This window comes from Gobio gobio (genome assembly GCF_949357685.1).
Source record: "Gobio gobio genome assembly, chromosome: 3".
Taxonomy (NCBI): domain Eukaryota; kingdom Metazoa; phylum Chordata; class Actinopteri; order Cypriniformes; family Gobionidae; genus Gobio; species Gobio gobio.
Window position 1 is genome coordinate 14,923,077 of NC_137099.1, and position 17,922 is coordinate 14,940,998.

At 36.9% G+C, this 17,922-nt stretch overlaps 1 protein-coding gene across 1 annotated transcript in view; it reads right to left on the reverse strand.

Moving 5' to 3' along the window:
• dmd (dystrophin) overlaps window positions 1–17,922 on the reverse strand; it is a 156,900-nt gene that overhangs the window by 84,984 nt on the left and 53,994 nt on the right. The window contains exons 25-39 of the mRNA XM_079813126.1: window positions 17,536–17,691; window positions 17,152–17,322; window positions 14,142–14,324; window positions 13,682–13,816; window positions 10,976–11,128; window positions 10,700–10,861; window positions 10,457–10,567; window positions 10,149–10,322; window positions 9,907–10,062; window positions 5,150–5,320; window positions 4,624–4,803; window positions 3,611–3,733; window positions 1,730–1,900; window positions 759–875; window positions 319–453 (exon numbers count right to left, since the gene is read on the reverse strand). Coding sequence (XP_079669252.1) covers window positions 319–453; window positions 759–875; window positions 1,730–1,900; window positions 3,611–3,733; window positions 4,624–4,803; window positions 5,150–5,320; window positions 9,907–10,062; window positions 10,149–10,322; window positions 10,457–10,567; window positions 10,700–10,861; window positions 10,976–11,128; window positions 13,682–13,816; window positions 14,142–14,324; window positions 17,152–17,322; window positions 17,536–17,691 — 2,298 coding nt within the window. The remainder of the gene's footprint in view (window positions 1–318; window positions 454–758; window positions 876–1,729; window positions 1,901–3,610; window positions 3,734–4,623; window positions 4,804–5,149; window positions 5,321–9,906; window positions 10,063–10,148; window positions 10,323–10,456; window positions 10,568–10,699; window positions 10,862–10,975; window positions 11,129–13,681; window positions 13,817–14,141; window positions 14,325–17,151; window positions 17,323–17,535; window positions 17,692–17,922) is intronic.

Genomic DNA, 17,922 nt, shown 5'->3' on the forward strand with positions numbered 1-17,922 from the left:
ACAACAGAATGACATTGATTAAGTTAAACACAGTTTAAGGAGGAGCTGGGGTGGAGGTGGGTTGCAAAGCAGCGTAAGGCGCCCTGTTTGAGAGTTGCCAATTGTGTGCATGGGAATCGGATAGCAGAGCTTGACTACGTGGCCTGCCTGAACTAACGCAGAATGCTTGATTTATATTATATTTGATGCAGCTGTCCTTGGACTCACATTTAAAATCAATGACATGCTATGAGCCTAATGTCAAGAGCTTGTAAATGTATTCTCATGGCCTTATTTTCGAATAAAATGTGTACTTGTGTCAGCTAGCTCAATTATTACCTTTAGAGTGTCATATTTGTCATGGAGAAGGTTGTGTTTCTCACGGACGGCCTCTCTTTTTTCCCCAGGCGGAGTTCTCTTGAGGAGACTTTCTCCTTTTAAAAACAGTTCATTTAGAGCATCCTCATCTATGCCCTGTGAAGAAACAAGCACAGAAAAAGATCAAATTAAATGTCAAATCTATCGGTCTATCTGTCTGTATGTCTGTCTGTCTGTCTGTCTGTCTGTCTATCAGACAATTTGCAGCCAAGCAATGCGATGATGTACTGTGCCAGAATTTGTTACTCATGAACCAGATCCGTTCCCTGAAACTCATTATCTTTCTTGTCATGAGATCTTTACGCACAAGCTCGGAGGCTGTTTCAGCCTTTCGCTGCCCGTACGGTTCCAATGACTGAAATTAATTTTAGCCAAAGAAACAGCTGAGAGTATTTTCTTACCGCATCCTCCAGGAAATCGTCCTCTTTTAGACTTTCACCTAATTTAATCTCCTCGTCCAGCACCTGGAGCCATATATTAGCCTGTCTGTGGTACTCGTCTAACTCTTGAGAGGAGGCCTGGAAATAAATATGATTAAAAACATACAAAGTCATAAGACAACTTTTACTAGCTGCGTTTACATGGACCCTTATAATCTGATTGTAATCAGACTAGTAGCACAATCGGGGGGGGAAAAAGTCACATGTAACCACTTCAATCGGAATGAATTGGCCAGATCTGATTAAAATTGAATTTGGATTGTAAGGAGTGGTTTATTCCTTTTGTAATCTGATCGAGAGGACATTTAAACAGAAACCGAAACTGGAGAGTACTGCGCATGTGCATTGACATAGAAATAGCGCAATGACACATGACGCGCGGAACGAGTGTCATAAATGAGTGCCCTGTCATTCTAAAATTCTCTTTCCACTCATCGTCTGTGAAGTAGAGCAGAACAACATCCCACCAGTCCCTGTTTTGGTCTCCCATCCACAGTCGACTGGTTTGGGCGCGGGAAAGGGCTTTTACTGCTTGATAAAAATAAGCAGCACAGCATAACAGTTCATATGCTCGCCGTCTCCTAATAAGAACACACGAAATAGCTAAATATTAAATCTGCTCTTTAAAACAAATAAAAGGAGGATGGTTAGTATGCAACAACAGCCGGAAACTCATATATTCGTGCAGTGTGCGCATGTCAAAAGATTAAATCCAATCAGAAGCTTGTGACATATAAACACGCACATCAACCCGATCACGTGATTTAGCGTTCATGTAAACACTACGTTCGGAATGAATTCATTGAGATTGAAGCAAATAGCGTCAATGTAAACGTAGCTACTGATGACTTTAAGATCAACAAAGAGAGAGATATCAGAATCTAATTGACTCTTATGTGTTCAATATGTATACATATATTTCATAAGACTACCTGTCCCATTAAAATCCTCTTTGCGATGATGTCAAAGCGCTGGTTGAGCTGTTCTAGCTTCGGTTTCACCTGCGCTTTACAGTGTTCCCCTCTGTTCTTTATAAGATCCTCAGCCAGAACCTGCACCGCTTCAACCTTCCCCTTCATCTCCTCCAGCTCTATCCGCAAACCCTGAAATAAGAACACATCAATTATGTGTGCTACATTTTGAACACATGTACTATATATATATTCAATCAATTCCCAGTTGAAAATAAATCAAGGCCTGTGCTTCATTCTGTTCAATATCTTGTTTTACTCAAAAATTACATATTAAAAAAAACACAAAATGTATATACACTTACCTAAAGGATTATTAGGAACACCTGTTCAATTTCTCATTAATGCAATTATCTAATCAACCAATCACATGGCAGTTGCTTCAATGCATTTAGGGGTGTGGTCCTGGTCAAGACAATCTCCTGAACTCCAAACTGAATGTCAGAATGGGAAAGAAATGTGATTTAAGCAATTTTGAGCGTGGCACGGTTGCCGGTCTGAGTATTTCACAATCTGCCCAGTTACTGGGATTTTCACGCACAACCATTTCTAGGGTTTACAAAGAATGGTGTGAAAAGGGAAAAACATCCAGTATGCGACAGTCCTGTGGGCGAAAATGCCTTGTTAATGCTAGAGGTCAGAGGAGAATGGGCCGACTGATTCAAGCTGATAGAAGAGCAACTTTGACTGAAATAACCACTCGTTACAACCGAGGTACGCACCAAAGCATTTGTGAAGCCACAACACGCACAATCTTGAGGCGGATGGGCTACGACAGCAGAAGACCCCACCGGGTACCACTCATCTCCACTACAAATAGGAAAAAGAGGCTACAATTTGCACGAGCTCACCAAAATTGGACAGTTGAAGACTGGAAAAATGTTGCCTGGTCTGATGAGTCTCGATTTCTGTTCAGACATTCAGATGGTAGAGTCAGAATTTGGCGTAAACAGAATGAGAACATGGATCCATCATGCCTTGTTACCACTGTGCAGGCTGGTGGTGTAATGGTGTGGGGGATGTTTTCTTGGCACACTTTAGGCCCCTTAGTGCCAATTGGGGATTGTTTAAATGCCACGGCCTACCTGAGCATTGTTTCTGGCCATGTCCATCCCTTTATGACCACCATGTCCCCATCCTCTGATGGCTTCTTTCAGCAGGATAATGCACCATGTCACAAAGCTTGAATCATTTCAAATTGGTTTCTTGAACATGACAATGAGTTCACTGTACTAAAATGGCCCCCACAGTCACCAGATCTCAACCCAATAGAGCATCTTTGGGATGTGGTGGAACGGGAGCTTCGTGCCCTGGATGTGCATCCCACAAATCTCCATCAACTGCAAGATGCTATCCTATCAATATGGGCCAACATTTCTAAAGAATGCTTTCAGCACCTTGTTGAATCAATGCCACGTAGAATTAAGGCAGTTCTGAAGGCGAAAGGGGGTCAAACACAGTATTAGTATGGTGTTCCTAATAATCCTTTAGGTGAGTGTATGTAAACCTTCTAAAACTTTAAAATGCACAAAAACAAAATGTACAAATATAAATATTTTAGTAGTTTTATGTAAAAGATAATTATATTTACTTTATATATGGCAATAGAATTGATCAATTTATAAAATCAAACAATTCTCCCTAATGGCCCAATCTAGAGTTTTATTTGCTGCAAATTGCTTCCAATTAATGATCCATCAAAACATTACTACCGCAGAAAGATGGATAACTGTATATTTAATTTGATGCTAAAGTATGGCTGCATAAAACAATCCCTAGTCCTCAATAATGGAGAACAGTTGGTTTTAAAGTGCAACAGCTCATTGTGAGTGTCTGTCAGACCTTTATGACGTGCTCAATGCAGCCCTGGCTGTCCATCTCGTCCAGCGTTTCTTCAGCACGATCCATCCAGCTGTTGATCTGAGAAATGTTCTGCTCAAGTGTTTTCATTTGACTCTGATAATCCTGAATAACAGATGAAGAGTTGCGTTTACATTTGGCTTCAGTGGATAACACAAAGAAATATGTTCAGGAAGAGGGTTTTAAAATGTTATAAATCGGAGTTAAAGTAATAGTTCAGCCAAAAATAAACATTCTGACATTATACACTCAACTGTTTTGTTGTTCCAAACCTGTATGACTTTCTTGCTGTTGTTGGACACAAAATAACAACAATTTTCCATGCCCTTCTCAGTAATAACTATAGTGAAATGCAGTGCAAAGTCGCATGGGCCACTTTCATGATTCTTTTATGATGCTTCTGGTGTTTTTTTTTTTGACAAAAAAAATCTGTCCGTTTCTATGACTTCAGAAGACTTATTGGTTCAAAACACCAGTCTCTCTTCAACTGCATGGAAAAGAGCAAAATCCACAGACGTTCTCCTTTTGTGTTACATGGAAGAAAGCAAGTCATACAGGTTTAGAATGGCATGTGGGTTAGAAAACAATGACAGATTTTTCATTTTTGGGTGAACTATTTCTTTAATCGTTTCGTTATACCTTCGAGGCCAAGCCTCATCTGTTGATGTATTGTCCCGAAGATATTTATAGAGTTATTTACAATGTAGAACAAGAAGAAAATGTAGTCAAAGACATAAAAGATGAGATAAATGATGGGGGAAAGCAAGTAGTAGAGAAGGTAATAAAGAAGAGCAGGAGATAAATGTGCTCAACAGTTTCATAACATTATTGCCGCCCCCAGAAATCACCGTCTGGATTTAACAGAACAATATGGAGATGTGAAATTGAAAGGAAATGAATTTAGCCTTGTAGGGCATATTTAGCACAAGAAATATTTTGCCTAGAATGAAATGACTCAGAACAGGGTCAGACGGTTGCTATGAACGGTTGCTCACCAGCAGGAGATTCAGCCACTGCTCGCTCCGTGACGTCACCGCGATCCAGTTGCAGTTGAGCAGACTGACCTTGTCATCAATCAGGTTCTCCTGGCTATGAAGTAAACCCTTCAGGGTCTGTGCCAACTCCCTCACTAGTTTCAGCTGTGGCTTATGACGCTCAGTGTCCTCCTGCGTCGCCTGGGTGGTAAAGATGATGTTTTAATCGGTTGTTTTTCATTTCAAATGTGGAGTAATATGTCTTTTTAAAAAACACACACCTTCTTGAAAACAATGCAGCATTGCCAGTACACTAACATTTTAGCTTTGGTTTAACATTTTTCACCATGTTAAGAGGAATATTTTACTCAAAAATGACACAAAAATATAATTTATCTACTACAGCTAATGGGTTTGGAAGAACATGGAGATGAGAAAATGATAACAGAACTGTCATTGTTTGGAAGAATTATTCCTTTAATGTCTAGTGATCTCTTTAACATGTAAACAATGCTGCTGAAATTAGACCAGCTGTGTATTCATTCACCTTGGCCCAAGCCAACTCTGCATCCAAATCGCTTGGCATCCCTTCCACCGAAGACCGGCGTGTCAGTTCCTCGTCAGTAGTTGCCAGCCATTCCGTCAGACTGTTTACCTCCTTCCTAAACTTCCTTAATAACTTTAAAATCTTCTCAAGTTCCTGCTTTCCTTCTGTTACCTGCACAAAGACAATTGAGATGATCTGACCAATCATTGACAACTCAAAAGGTCAAAATGTTGACATTTCTGAGACATTTTCTAAATGGATGAGTTGGAGCAGATTTTGAAGGAAAATAAGACACAGCCAAGTGTTAAGCGTGAATGGAAATTCTATCAATATTATTTCAAAGATAGTTAGTATTCACACATACCATAAATTACTATAAAAGTATTAATTTCTTTAAAAAAAAAAATCTTACTGACCCCAAACTTTTGAACAGTAGTTTGAATAATCTACAATCTACAAAATATACTTTTAAATTCCTTTACTGTATTATTACCATTACATTATCACCATTACATTACAACCATTACACATTTGTATAAGCTTGTTTCCGCCACAGAATAACAAATAAAAAAGCTAATTAAGACTTTTTATCTCACAATTCTGACTATTTCTCGCAATTGCGAGTTTACATCTCGCAGTTCAGACTTTTTTCTCAGAATTATAGTCAGAATTGCGAGATATGAAGTCAGAATTGTGAGTTATAAAGTCCGAGTTGTGAGATATAAAGTCAGAATTGTGAGATATAAAGTCAGAATTGTGTGATATAAAGTCAGAATTGCGAGTTATAAAGTCAGAATTGTGAGTTATAAAGTCAGAATTGTGAGATATAAAGTCAGAATTGTGAGTTATAAAGTCAGAATTGTGAGTTATAAAGTCAGAATTGTGAGATATAAAGTCAGAATTGTGTGATATAAAGTCAGAATTGTGTGATATAAAGTCAGAATTGTGAGTTATAAAGTCCGAGTTGTGAGATATAAAGTCAGAATTGTGAGATATAAAGTCAGAATTGTGTGATATAAAGTCAGAATTGTGAGTTATAAAGTCCGAGTTGTGAGATATAAAGTCAGAATTGTGAGATATAAAGTCAGAATTGTGTGATATAAAGTCAGAATTGCGAGTTATAAAGTCAGAATTGTGAGTTATAAAGTCAGAATTGTGAGATATAAAGTCAGAATTGTGAGTTATAAAGTCAGAATTGTGAGTTATAAAGTCAGAATTGTGAGATAAAAAGTCAGAATTGTGAGATATAAAGTCAGAATTGTGAGATATAAAGTCAGAATTGTGAGATATAAAGTCAGAATTGCGAGATATAAAGTCAGAATTGTGTGATATAAAGTAAGAATTGTGAGTTATAAAGTCCGAATTGTGAGATATAAAGTCCGAATTGTGAGATATAAAGTCCGAATTGTGAGATAAAAAGTCAGAATTGTGAGATATAAAGTCAGAATTGTGAGATATAAAGTCAGAATTGTGAGATATAAAGTCAGAATTGTGAGATATAAAGTCAGAATTGTGAGATATAGGGCCCTATCTTGCACCCAGCGCAATTGACTTTGTACACCGACGCATGTGTCATTCCTATTTTGCACCCGCGCAAAGCGCGCTTTTCCCTCCACAGAAGCACGTCGCTAAACTAGTGAATGAACTTGCGCTACCTGGGCAGTTCAGCGCAAAAAAGGAGGCGTGTTTCGGCGCAAACAATCCCTGGTGCTATTTTGCTGTTCCATTAAACAATTGCGCCACTGACCAGAAAAAACCTAGTCTAAAGTCAGTGGCGCGTTGCGCGTTGTTCATTATGCTATTTTAAGGGCGCATGCTTGACCATAATGTATAGCGTGCACAACGCGCATACACTTTGCTCATGTAATCTACACAGATGCAACAGTTATTTTTGCAAATCATAAATTGTTACACTAAAAAATATTAACACATGAGATGACGGAAATCATTGTGGTGTGCCACGAAGATGTGAAAAAATAGGCATAAATCTAGCTTACAAATTATTCAGGCTAATTGTAGTCTAATAATTAAGGAGACCTGTTTGCCCAATAGTGGCAACTTCTGGCAAGACATATGTATATAAGGACATCTAACAAATTGGTTTGTCCGTCAAGAACCAGGAAAAAAAATTGGTGAGGGTGGACGCAGCGATGTCCTCTGCTGGCGTCAGGTCCTGAGTAGAGGCAGATCCACCTCCCGTTACACGGCGTGCCCGATTGATGCTGGCAAGCTTGAACTTTCCCCGTCTTCTGATGTCATTGTAGCGCTTGCGGCACTGGTGCGACGTCCTGGGGATGCCAGCTGATGAAACAATTGTGGCTATTTCCTCCCACGCCTGTTTAACCGACGCTATTTTGGGTGGGTTTCTCCCATCTCCATACAACACAACTTCTCTGTCTTTCACTGCTCTTATCAGTCTCCTCGGCTGTGAACCGCTCCTGGAGTGCGCCTGGTAAATACGCCATAATAATAGCAATCCATAATGGAACTTGCGCACCTGCTTTTACAGGGAATGTTGGATGACGCTCTGATTGATTTATTCACGTTACGCCCAAACCACACCTATGAATAATGAAGCTACTTCAGACCAACCCATTTTAGATTTGCGCCGGGCGCAAGAGCCATTTATCCCGCCGGGAAAATAGCAACAGCGCCGAGACCCGCCCACAAAGTTACTTGCGCTTCGCGCTTTGACACTTGCGTTTCAGATCGTTAAAATAGGGCCCATAAAGTCAGAATTGTGAGATATAAAGTCAGAATTGCAAGATATAAAGTCAGAATTGTGAGATATAAAGTCAGAATTGCAAGATATAAAGTCATAATTGTGTGATATAAAGTCAGAATTGCGAGATATAAAGTCAGAATTGTGAGTTATAAAGTCAGAATTGTGTGATATAAAGTCAGAATTGTGAGTTATAAAGTCAGAATTGTGAGTTATAAAATCAGAATTGCGAGATATAAAGTCAGAATTGTGAGTTATAAAATCAGAATTGCAAGATATAAAGTAAAAATTGCGAGATATAAAGTCAGAATTGCAAGATATAAAGTCAGAATTGCGAGTTATAAAGTCAGAATTCTGAGTTATAAAGTCAGATTTGTGAAATATAAAGTCAGAATTGTGTGATATAAAGTCAGAATTGTGAGATATAAAGTCAGAATTCTGAGTTATAAAGTCAGAATTCTGAGTTATAAAGTCAGATTTGTGAAATATAAAGTCAGAATTGTGTGATATAAAGTCAGAATTGTGTGATATAAAGTCAGAATTGTGTGATATAAAGTCAGAATTGTGAGATATAAAGTCAGAATTGTGAGTTATAAAGTCAAAATTGTGAGATATAAAGTCAGAATTGTGAGATATAAAGTCAGAATTGTGAGATATAAAGTCAGAATTGTGAGATATAAAGTCCGAATTGTGAGATATAAAGTCCGAATTGTGAGATAAAAAGTCAGAATTGTGAGATATAAAGTCAGAATTGTGAGATATAAAGTCAGAATTGTGAGATATAAAGTCAGAATTGTGAGATATAAAGTCAGAATTGTGTGATATAAAGTCAGAATTGTGAGATATAAAGTCAGAATTCTGAGTTATAAAGTCAGAATTCTGAGTTATAAAGTCAGATTTGTGAAATATAAAGTCAGAATTGTGTGATATAAAGTCAGAATTGTGTGATATAAAGTCAGAATTGTGTGATATAAAGTCAGAATTGTGAGATATAAAGTCAGAATTGTGAGTTATAAAGTCAAAATTGTGAGATATAAAGTCAGAATTGTGAGATATAAAGTCAGAATTGTGAGATATAAAGTCAGAATTGTGAGATATAAAGTCAGAATTGTGAGTTATAAAGTCAGATTTGTGAAATATAAAGTCAGAATTGTGAGTTATAAAGTCAGAATTGTGAGTTATTAAGTCAGAATTGTGAGTTATAAAGTCAGAATTGTGTGATATAAAGTCAGAATTGTGAGTTATAAAGTCAGAATTGTGAGTTATAAAGTCAGAATTGTGAGTTATAAAGTCTGAATTGTGTGATATAAAGTCAGAATTGCGAGATATAAAGTAAAAATTGTGTGATATAAAATCAGAATTGTGAGATATAAAGTCAGAATTGCGAGATATAAAATCAGAATTGTGAAATATAAAGTCAGAATTGCAAGATATAAAGTCAGAATTGCGAGATATAAAATCAGAATTGCGAGATATAAAGTAAAAATTGCGATATATAAAGTAAAAATTGCGAGTTATAAAGTCAGAATTGCGAGATATAAAGTCAAAATTGCGAGTTATAAAGTCAGAATTGTGAGATATAAAGTCAGAATTGTGTGATATAAAGTCAGAATTGCGAGTTATAAAGTCAGAAGTGTGAGATATAAAGTCAGAATTGTGAGATATAAAATCAGAATTGCGAGATATAAAGTCAGAATTGTGAGATATAAAGTCAGAATTGTGAGTTATAAAGTCCGAATTGTGAGATATAAAGTCAGAATTGTGAGATATAAAGTCAGAATTGTGAGTTATAAAGTCCGAATTGTGAGATATAAAGTCTGAATTGTAAGATATAAAGTCCGAATTGTGAGTTATAAAGTCAGAATTGTGAGATATAAAGTCAGAATTGCGAGATATAAAGTCAGAATTGCGAGATATAAAGTCAGGTTTGCGATTGATGACATTACTATTATTCTAAAATGGAAAATAGCAACAATATACAATGAGTAGGTGTTCAATTTGGTACTGTATATGTCTTACATTTAGCATCCCTTACCTGTGAACCCAATTCATTATATGCAAATTTGAGAGCCGTCAGCCTGTCGTCCAGATCCTTGGGTTGCTCTGTCTGCTGCTTCTGCACAATCTGTCTTCCCGTCTTTATCACCGTCTCCACCTCCGATTTCACTTCACTCAGATTCTTATAGAACTTCTACATGGGGGAAATAGAAAATGAAATAAATTCATAAAGAATTGGGGATAAAAGCTATTAAAACGCAAGCACCATACACTACCCACCATGCACTGCTCCAACTGTGACTGTACGACCTCCTGCTCCACACTCCGAATACTCAGCACTCCCAGCTTCCCTTTCACTTCCTCTAGCACTCTCTCACATTCCCTCAACCGCTGATCAAAGTTGGCTGGCTTTTGGAAAAGCCGGAACTTGCCTTTCACTTGGAATAGTTTATCCTGAACAGACACAAAAAATGGCATTTGTTAACGGGTATTTAATTACTTATTACTTGATGAATGTATATATGCAGGAAGGATCCAGCCATGTGACCATTCAGCTACTTTGAAATTATATGATCTGTAACTCTTACATATGTTGCATCGATTTCTCCAATCACTTTCTCTGATGCGTCAACCTCAACAGCCTTTTTCTTCATGTCATCAAGAGTCGTCTCATGACCATTCAACTCAGTCTGAATTTTCTGTTAAATGAGATGAGAAAATTGTGATCACTGATATCCTTACATTTTTACTACATTATGGATGGATGGATAGCTGATGATAAAGTAAATGAATAATGTTTATTTGTCTCATATGTGACACAATATGAATACCTGTGCCTCCTGAGGTATCTGCGCAGCATCTATGCCATCTGCTATGTAAGCAGTCAAATGTCGGTCAGTGGTGTTCAGAGAGTCCTGAATAAGGCGTAGGGTTTTGTCGTTCTCCTGGGCCCACTGCAGGCTCTTCTCCAGCTGCTGTCGCCTTTGTAAAGCCTGTTATTGACATCCGAAAGTGGAAGTGAATCAAGGTATGAAAAAAATCCAATGAATACACTTACAGTACTTTTTAAGCTGCAGCAATACAACTGAATCATTTTCAGTTCCTACCCTTTGCATTAGTTCATCCCAGCGTGTGTTGTAGTCCTCCACTTTCTTGTGTATGAGCTCATCGAGGACTCTGCCATCCATAAGGGTCTGGGCTAATTCGCGGATCTGGTTGCGGTTATATTCAGGATGCTCTCTAATCATTGTGTCTAAGGACTGGAGGAAATGAGAAAGCACTTTAATACCAATGATTTAGATGTCTTTTTCAATATAAAACTCAATAAAAGATGATTTCCATGGTGATGACGCAAGATCAAATTTTTGGTATAACTATTTTATCATCATTAGTGCATGTATTAGCTCGTAGGAAAGAGAAATCACAAATGAGATCTATTTAATATCTTAAATATTCTCCTAGGCAGCAAATGGAGTCTGTTCCGGTAGCATTCCACATTTTTCAAGTAGTTTTATATAGAAGCGTCTGTTAAATCACTAAATGTTTTGCTAAAGTCTCCTACTTTTCAATTTTGCTTCTCAGTCTCCTGAGTAAAAGACAGCTTGGTGATCTTACATGTCTAGAGCAGGGGTTCCTAAACGTATTTATTAGCCAAACCCTTAGATGTAAAATATTTAGTTGAATTAATCCCTGAGAATTTATAATAGTATTTTAATCATTTCTATGATTATTTGTAACAAAAAAACATTTGTATGTTCATGGGTTCTCTGATGTCTGTTGACAGTCAGAGTAAGAGATACAATATTTAATTATTTTTAAGTGTTTTATTTTTAAGTTCTTTATATAGAGGGCTGAACAACTTGGCCAAAATATAATATTGCGTTTATTTTGTCATATATTATGATTGCAATTTGAACTGCAATATGACATTTCATCCCATATGAAAATTATATTTATATATCTAAAACTATATATAAACTACGTCATAATTTCAGATTTATTTCGATTAATTGTGCAGCCTCATTTATTAATTAAAATTTTTAATTTGCTTTCATTAATTATGAACTTTTCTTCAACTCACGAACCCCCTGAAGTCCCTTTACAAACCAAGAGAGATTTTTTTTTTCATATATTGCAAATGCAATTTGAACTTCGATTTGACATTTCATCTCATATGAAAACTATTTATCTATACAGTGGCAAGAAAAAGTATGTGAACCGCTTGCAGAATCTGTGAAAATGGGAATAATTTTAACTAAATAAGAGGGATCATACAAAATCATACTCCAGAAGGAAACACAATGTATTAAGAGCCGGGGGGTGAAAACTTTTGAACAGGATAAATTCTCTCATATTTTGTATAAATATATATTTTTTTCATTTAGTACTGCTCTTTAGAAGCAACAGAAGATACTTGGATGTTTCCCAGAAGACAAATTGAGGTCAATTTACCTTGATTTTCAAATTCAATAAGTTTTCACCCCCCGGCTCTTAAAGCATTGTGTTTTCTTCTGGAGCATCAGTGAATATTTGAACCTTTTTAATAGGTGTGTTTGAGTCCCTCAATTATCCTCAGTGTGAAAAGATGGATCTTAAAATTATACAGTCATTGCTGGAGAGGGTTCAAATATGAAAAAGATGCTGGAAAATTGAATAATGTGCAGGACCTAGAGGATTTTTCTGAAGAACATTGGGCAGTTTAACTGCTCAGGACAAACATGAGACTCGTGAACAACCATCACAAAACAAAAAAAAACAGCCGTGGATCATCCAGGGAACAACACACAGCACTGAGAATCAATGGTTCATAAACTTTTGATCGGGGTTATTTTAATAAATTCAGCAATTTTTTTGTCTTGTGGACTATATGTAAAAAATGTTTATGTAAAATATCTTATTCAGGACAGTACTAAATAAAAAATAACATGCATTTTGTATGATCCCTCTTATTTAGTTAAAATGAATCCCATTTTCACAGATTCTGCAAGCGGTTCACATACTTTTTCTTGCCACTGTATGTAAAACTATATATAACCTATATTGTGAAATCAGTTTTATTTAGATTAATTGTGCAGCCACATTTATTAATTTATTTTTATCTTATTAAAATAAATAGTTTATTTTGTCAAATTGCAATTTCAACTGTGGTTTGACAAAATGCTCTATATTTAAATCTATATACAAACTATGTAACGATTTCAGCTTTATTTTTATAAATCTTTTTATTTTAATTTTATTTATTTAAAATTTTCAGTCAGTTTAATTAATGATTAGCTTTTCATCAACTCAAAACCCTCTGCAGTTCCCTCACAAACCCCCATTTAGTAAAACCATGTACTAGAATTTCAGAAGAAAATGAGACAAAGTGGAACCTTTAATGAAAATGGCATTTAAGTCTGCAATATAAAAGAACAACCGCAACAACACAATTTTCCTCTGGGACAGAGTGACCTTTTCAAGTCAAACTCTAACCCAAAATGAAAACTGTGTCATCATTTACTCACCTTCATGTCATATCTAAACCTATATGCTCTTATTTTTCCAGTGTGACACAAAAGGAAATGTATTTTTGCAGCTCTTTTAACAATAATTGTTCAGTGACCACATACTGTCAAGTAATAAAAAGGACAAACAGGCGATATGACACGTGCACAATATTCCAAGTTTCTGAATATTGCAAGTTTCTGATATTCTCATGCGAGGGTCAGATCAAAAACGATATACTTTTAATATAGTAAACTGGTTTTCAAAATGCTTCCTGTTTCAGTAAACGGTCTCATTTTATGTTCATCTCAAAGATTTTAAACACTCACAGTCAAAGCTTCTTCTATTTCCTCAACACCTCCTTGAAGGCTTTCTGTTTCATCAAGTTTATTCTCCAGTAGGTCCATCCAGGCATTCTCCAACTCCAAATAAGATAGCAGCTCACACCAGCAAGCCCACACCTCCTATAACAGCCAAAGGAAATGGAGAGATGCGTGTGGTTAATCAAACATATCACATTGGGCCCGTGTCCTGAGAATTTGATCAAAGGTTAGAAGAAGCACGCTAGTGGTTTGAACTGAAAGAGCCTGGTGCAAGCAACATCAAAGTCACGGGATTGATTCCCAGGGAACACACACACACACACAACGCAGACTGATAAAATGTAAACCTTAAAAGGACTTTAAGTTGCTTTGGATGAAAGCGTCTGCCAAATGAATAAATGTCAATGAACCAGACACTATCTGACTCCTGAGCGCAACCCAATCACTGGCACAATATCAAGCTTACCTCTAAAGTCTTGCATTTTCCATCGAGTCGGCTGCACAGTCGCTGGTAGTTAGAAGTCAAAACATCCAATTCTGCCTTCAGGGCATCATGGGCCACGGGAGGAGCCTTTGAAATGAAATTGGTGACTTTATCCGTCAGTAGCTTCACCTTTGTTTCCTTTTGATGGACTTCCTCTTGAGCCCGCTGAGTGGGAGAGAGGAGAGGAGATTATGACAGCATTCAGATGTATCCACCTAGGTTAGTGAACATCAGCATTCTCTTAAGCCTCTGTTTGCAATGTTAAGCTAAGCTTGGCACTGGAGCAAAGAGAATACAAAACAGAAAGATCCCTGCTGTTCACTGTTGAACTTGGGAAGTTTGCCCCATTTACTTCATAAAAAGCAGAAAGCAACAGGATCACACAGAGGTGAAATGCATCCGTGCACCGAGACAGCACCTGTTAGGAAATGAACATATCTCCGTTGTCTAGCTGTCAGTCCTCTGCTCTCATGAAAATGGTCTGGGGAGTTTCTCTGACACTTTATTCCCAGTGCAACATGCTTTTCTTTAAACTTTGGTGTCTTGACACTTTCAATGAATGGGGTACAATTAGTCCCTAGACTGTTCGTAAAAGAAATAAAGGCACAAATCCCATGTTCTCTCGTGAGTTTAGATGTGTTAGATAAGCTATTATCAAACATAAAATTAACACAGCATGAAAAGTAGAAAAACACAGTTTGCCTCTTAAAATGTTGATTTTGGCTTGTTCCACTTCAATAGTCCGACAGTATTTACAATTAAACACTAATTACAAATAAAAACATCAAACTTTTGACAATTAATCAAACTCATATTCATTTCTTTGTAGAAATAAATGTTTTAATGAATTTAATTGACCAAAAATGTAATATTTAGCCATATGTATATATATATTTATATATATATATACAGTATATTAGTTCTGGGCAAATTAACGTGGGAGATTAATTTCTTCAGTTTAACGCATTATAAATATTTAACGCAAAAAACACAGCGTCCGTTTTTATATCCATTTTTGCCGAGCGTTACATTACACTCTTATTCATGTAAATGTTTTTAAACAATCTAAACGCGACAAGAGAAAAGGGAACACGCTGTATGTCAATGTCCTGTCTGTGTGGGTGCATCTCAATGCGCTCCGTAGTTCAGTAGTCAGGGCACTGATTAGGGAGTCATCCACATTCATGTACACAATATACTGATTCACTACCTAGGAAGCTAGCCGAGGGACACCCTGACACACACACGCACAAACACACACAGGCGCACGCGCCAGTCTCGTGCACATCGAGTTCTCTTTTGCTCTTTAACAAAAAAATAACAACAACGCAGAGAATTTTCCCAAAATGCCAGTTTTGTCGAGTACTCTCATATTAGGAGTCTTAAATTAGTTAAATAACATCTTAAATTAACTTGTGAGAAAATTAGATGCGCGTGACAGCGCGTCAGAACCGCATCATGTTCGGCAGTGGCTGATCTTTAATGACAGACATCATCAGTGTTGCTGTCACTTTAAGTCCCAGTGAACTGGAAGATGCAACTGATTTTATTTCAGTGCTGTGACGTATTTCCAAGTGAAACGGAATATTGAACGCTCATAGCAGACTAACGGTTGGAGGGGAGTGGTAGAGGATATTCAAACCCAAGCCATCAAACTGCCGTCATCGGAAAGGGAACGCCATTCCAGACCGGAATTTACTTTTCAGATTTTGATTAAAGATTACCACGGCAAACAATTTTTTTTCTGTGTATTAACTTGCACAGATTAATTATTCACCCTAAGACCTTTAATGTGTGCTGACAAAGTAAATAAGATCGATTTGGATTTCATGAGGACTTCAATGTTCATCAAAGAACAACGGGAACAGAATTGTTTTAGCTTTAATGATGATTAATCTATATTTCACTTATTATGTATGCAGTTAAGAAAGGTGTTGATAACTTTATTCAATTTCTGTGTAGACTGTGTCTAACAGGGAAGGCCATGGGTAAATATAACATTTATTAGAATGGGTTTATGTAAAGATTGTTTTATTTTATTGTTTTAAATTAAAAGTTGTTATTTTTTAAAGCCTAATAAATGTTGAAATTGGTAGCTTTCAGTTATACTGTAATGTAATGTCATTGATGTTTCATAGAGACATTGATACTGGCCTTCATTCATAAAAAGATGCCATTACAACAAATATTTAAAATATGCTGTCTTTAAATTGTTTCTTCATTAATTTGGAGAGTAACTGGAATTATTACAATATCAAAATATTAAAAACTCCCATGTTTTTTTAATTGCGATTAATCATGATTAATTACTGAATTTTTTTTTATTAATTAGTAAAAAAATTTAATGGATTCACAGCAGTAATATATGTGTATGTATATACATACAGCTAAATATAAATTAACAAATATAGACATAAAATAGACATTTGCTTTTTTCCTTCTCAGATTTTTCCTAAGGGAGATTTTCAGAATTCTCCTAAGCAAAATTACCCTATATGGTAAATGGTAAATGGATAATTTATACAGCGCTTTTAACAGACCAATGGCCATCCAAAGCGCTTTACACATTGCCTCACATTCACCCATTCACACACCGACGGCGGTGTCTGCCATGCACGGCGCCATCCAGCTCATCGGGAGCAGCTGAGGTTAGGTGTCTTGCTCATGGAGACCTCGACACTTGGTCAGGTGGAACCGGGGATCGAACCACCAACCTTCCGGTTTGTAGACAACCTACATGAACCACTGAGCCACTGCCGCCCTAAGATTATGAATCTATGTATCTAATAATGTCTATCAACTCAAGACCAAATTATCTAAACCATGCTGTCCATTTTAATTAATAATTTTAGCTTTACTGCATGTCAACAATTGTTTCATGTTTTCTTTTCAAGATAATTATACTCTATCCAGATTGTTATACTTAAGCACGACACCACAGACAACTCCATTATGTTTTCGGAGCGACAATATTTTCCACCGAAGAACAAACCTTCAGCTCCTCCACAGCCTTATGAAGTTCCTCAGGTGTTTTGTACTGAAAGTCTCGTTCCAGGTACTCTTCCTCCGCCTGAGTGATCCACTCCTGCATTTCCTGCATCTCCTTCCTCAAACTCACCGTCATGTCCAGCCCTCCTTTCAAGGCTGATTTCTTTGCATAAGCCTGAGGACCAACCACAACACAACACAGTTCATTTTTGTTTTAACGTCTACCTGAAACTGCAGGTAATGCTCTAATAACATCAAAAAGTTTTACTTGGATATTGCCTAGGTGCGAAAAATGTTATGCGTGGGCTTTTTTAAGATGACAAAATTGTACCTCACTTCGTAATTAATTAGTATAATGCGCCGTAAGCCCATGTGGCATGTTAATTACCTGTTTGCAAATGAGCTCCCACTGAGCATTGAGCTCATCAAGCATCTTCTGTATTTTGATGGCAAACTGTGCCTCAGCTTCCCTCTTCAAGGCCAGTCCCACCTCATTGATGCCGTTCAGACTTGGTTGGACGGTGTGGATGTCATTCACCAGAGCCTGGCAAATCAAAACAGACATGTTTGAAATAGATGGTTTTGGCCATCCTAAAAACCAGGTCATGGCAATGCTTTGACCCAATTCTACTAGATAGAAGCGAAGCTATCACCATTATTATAGCTAACTTACCATAGGGCACAAAAATATTGAAATGCAATTTGGGAAATGTAATTTCATGATTAAGCTACAGTTTTCATGACTAGTAATATGAAAAATAATTTCATGCCATTG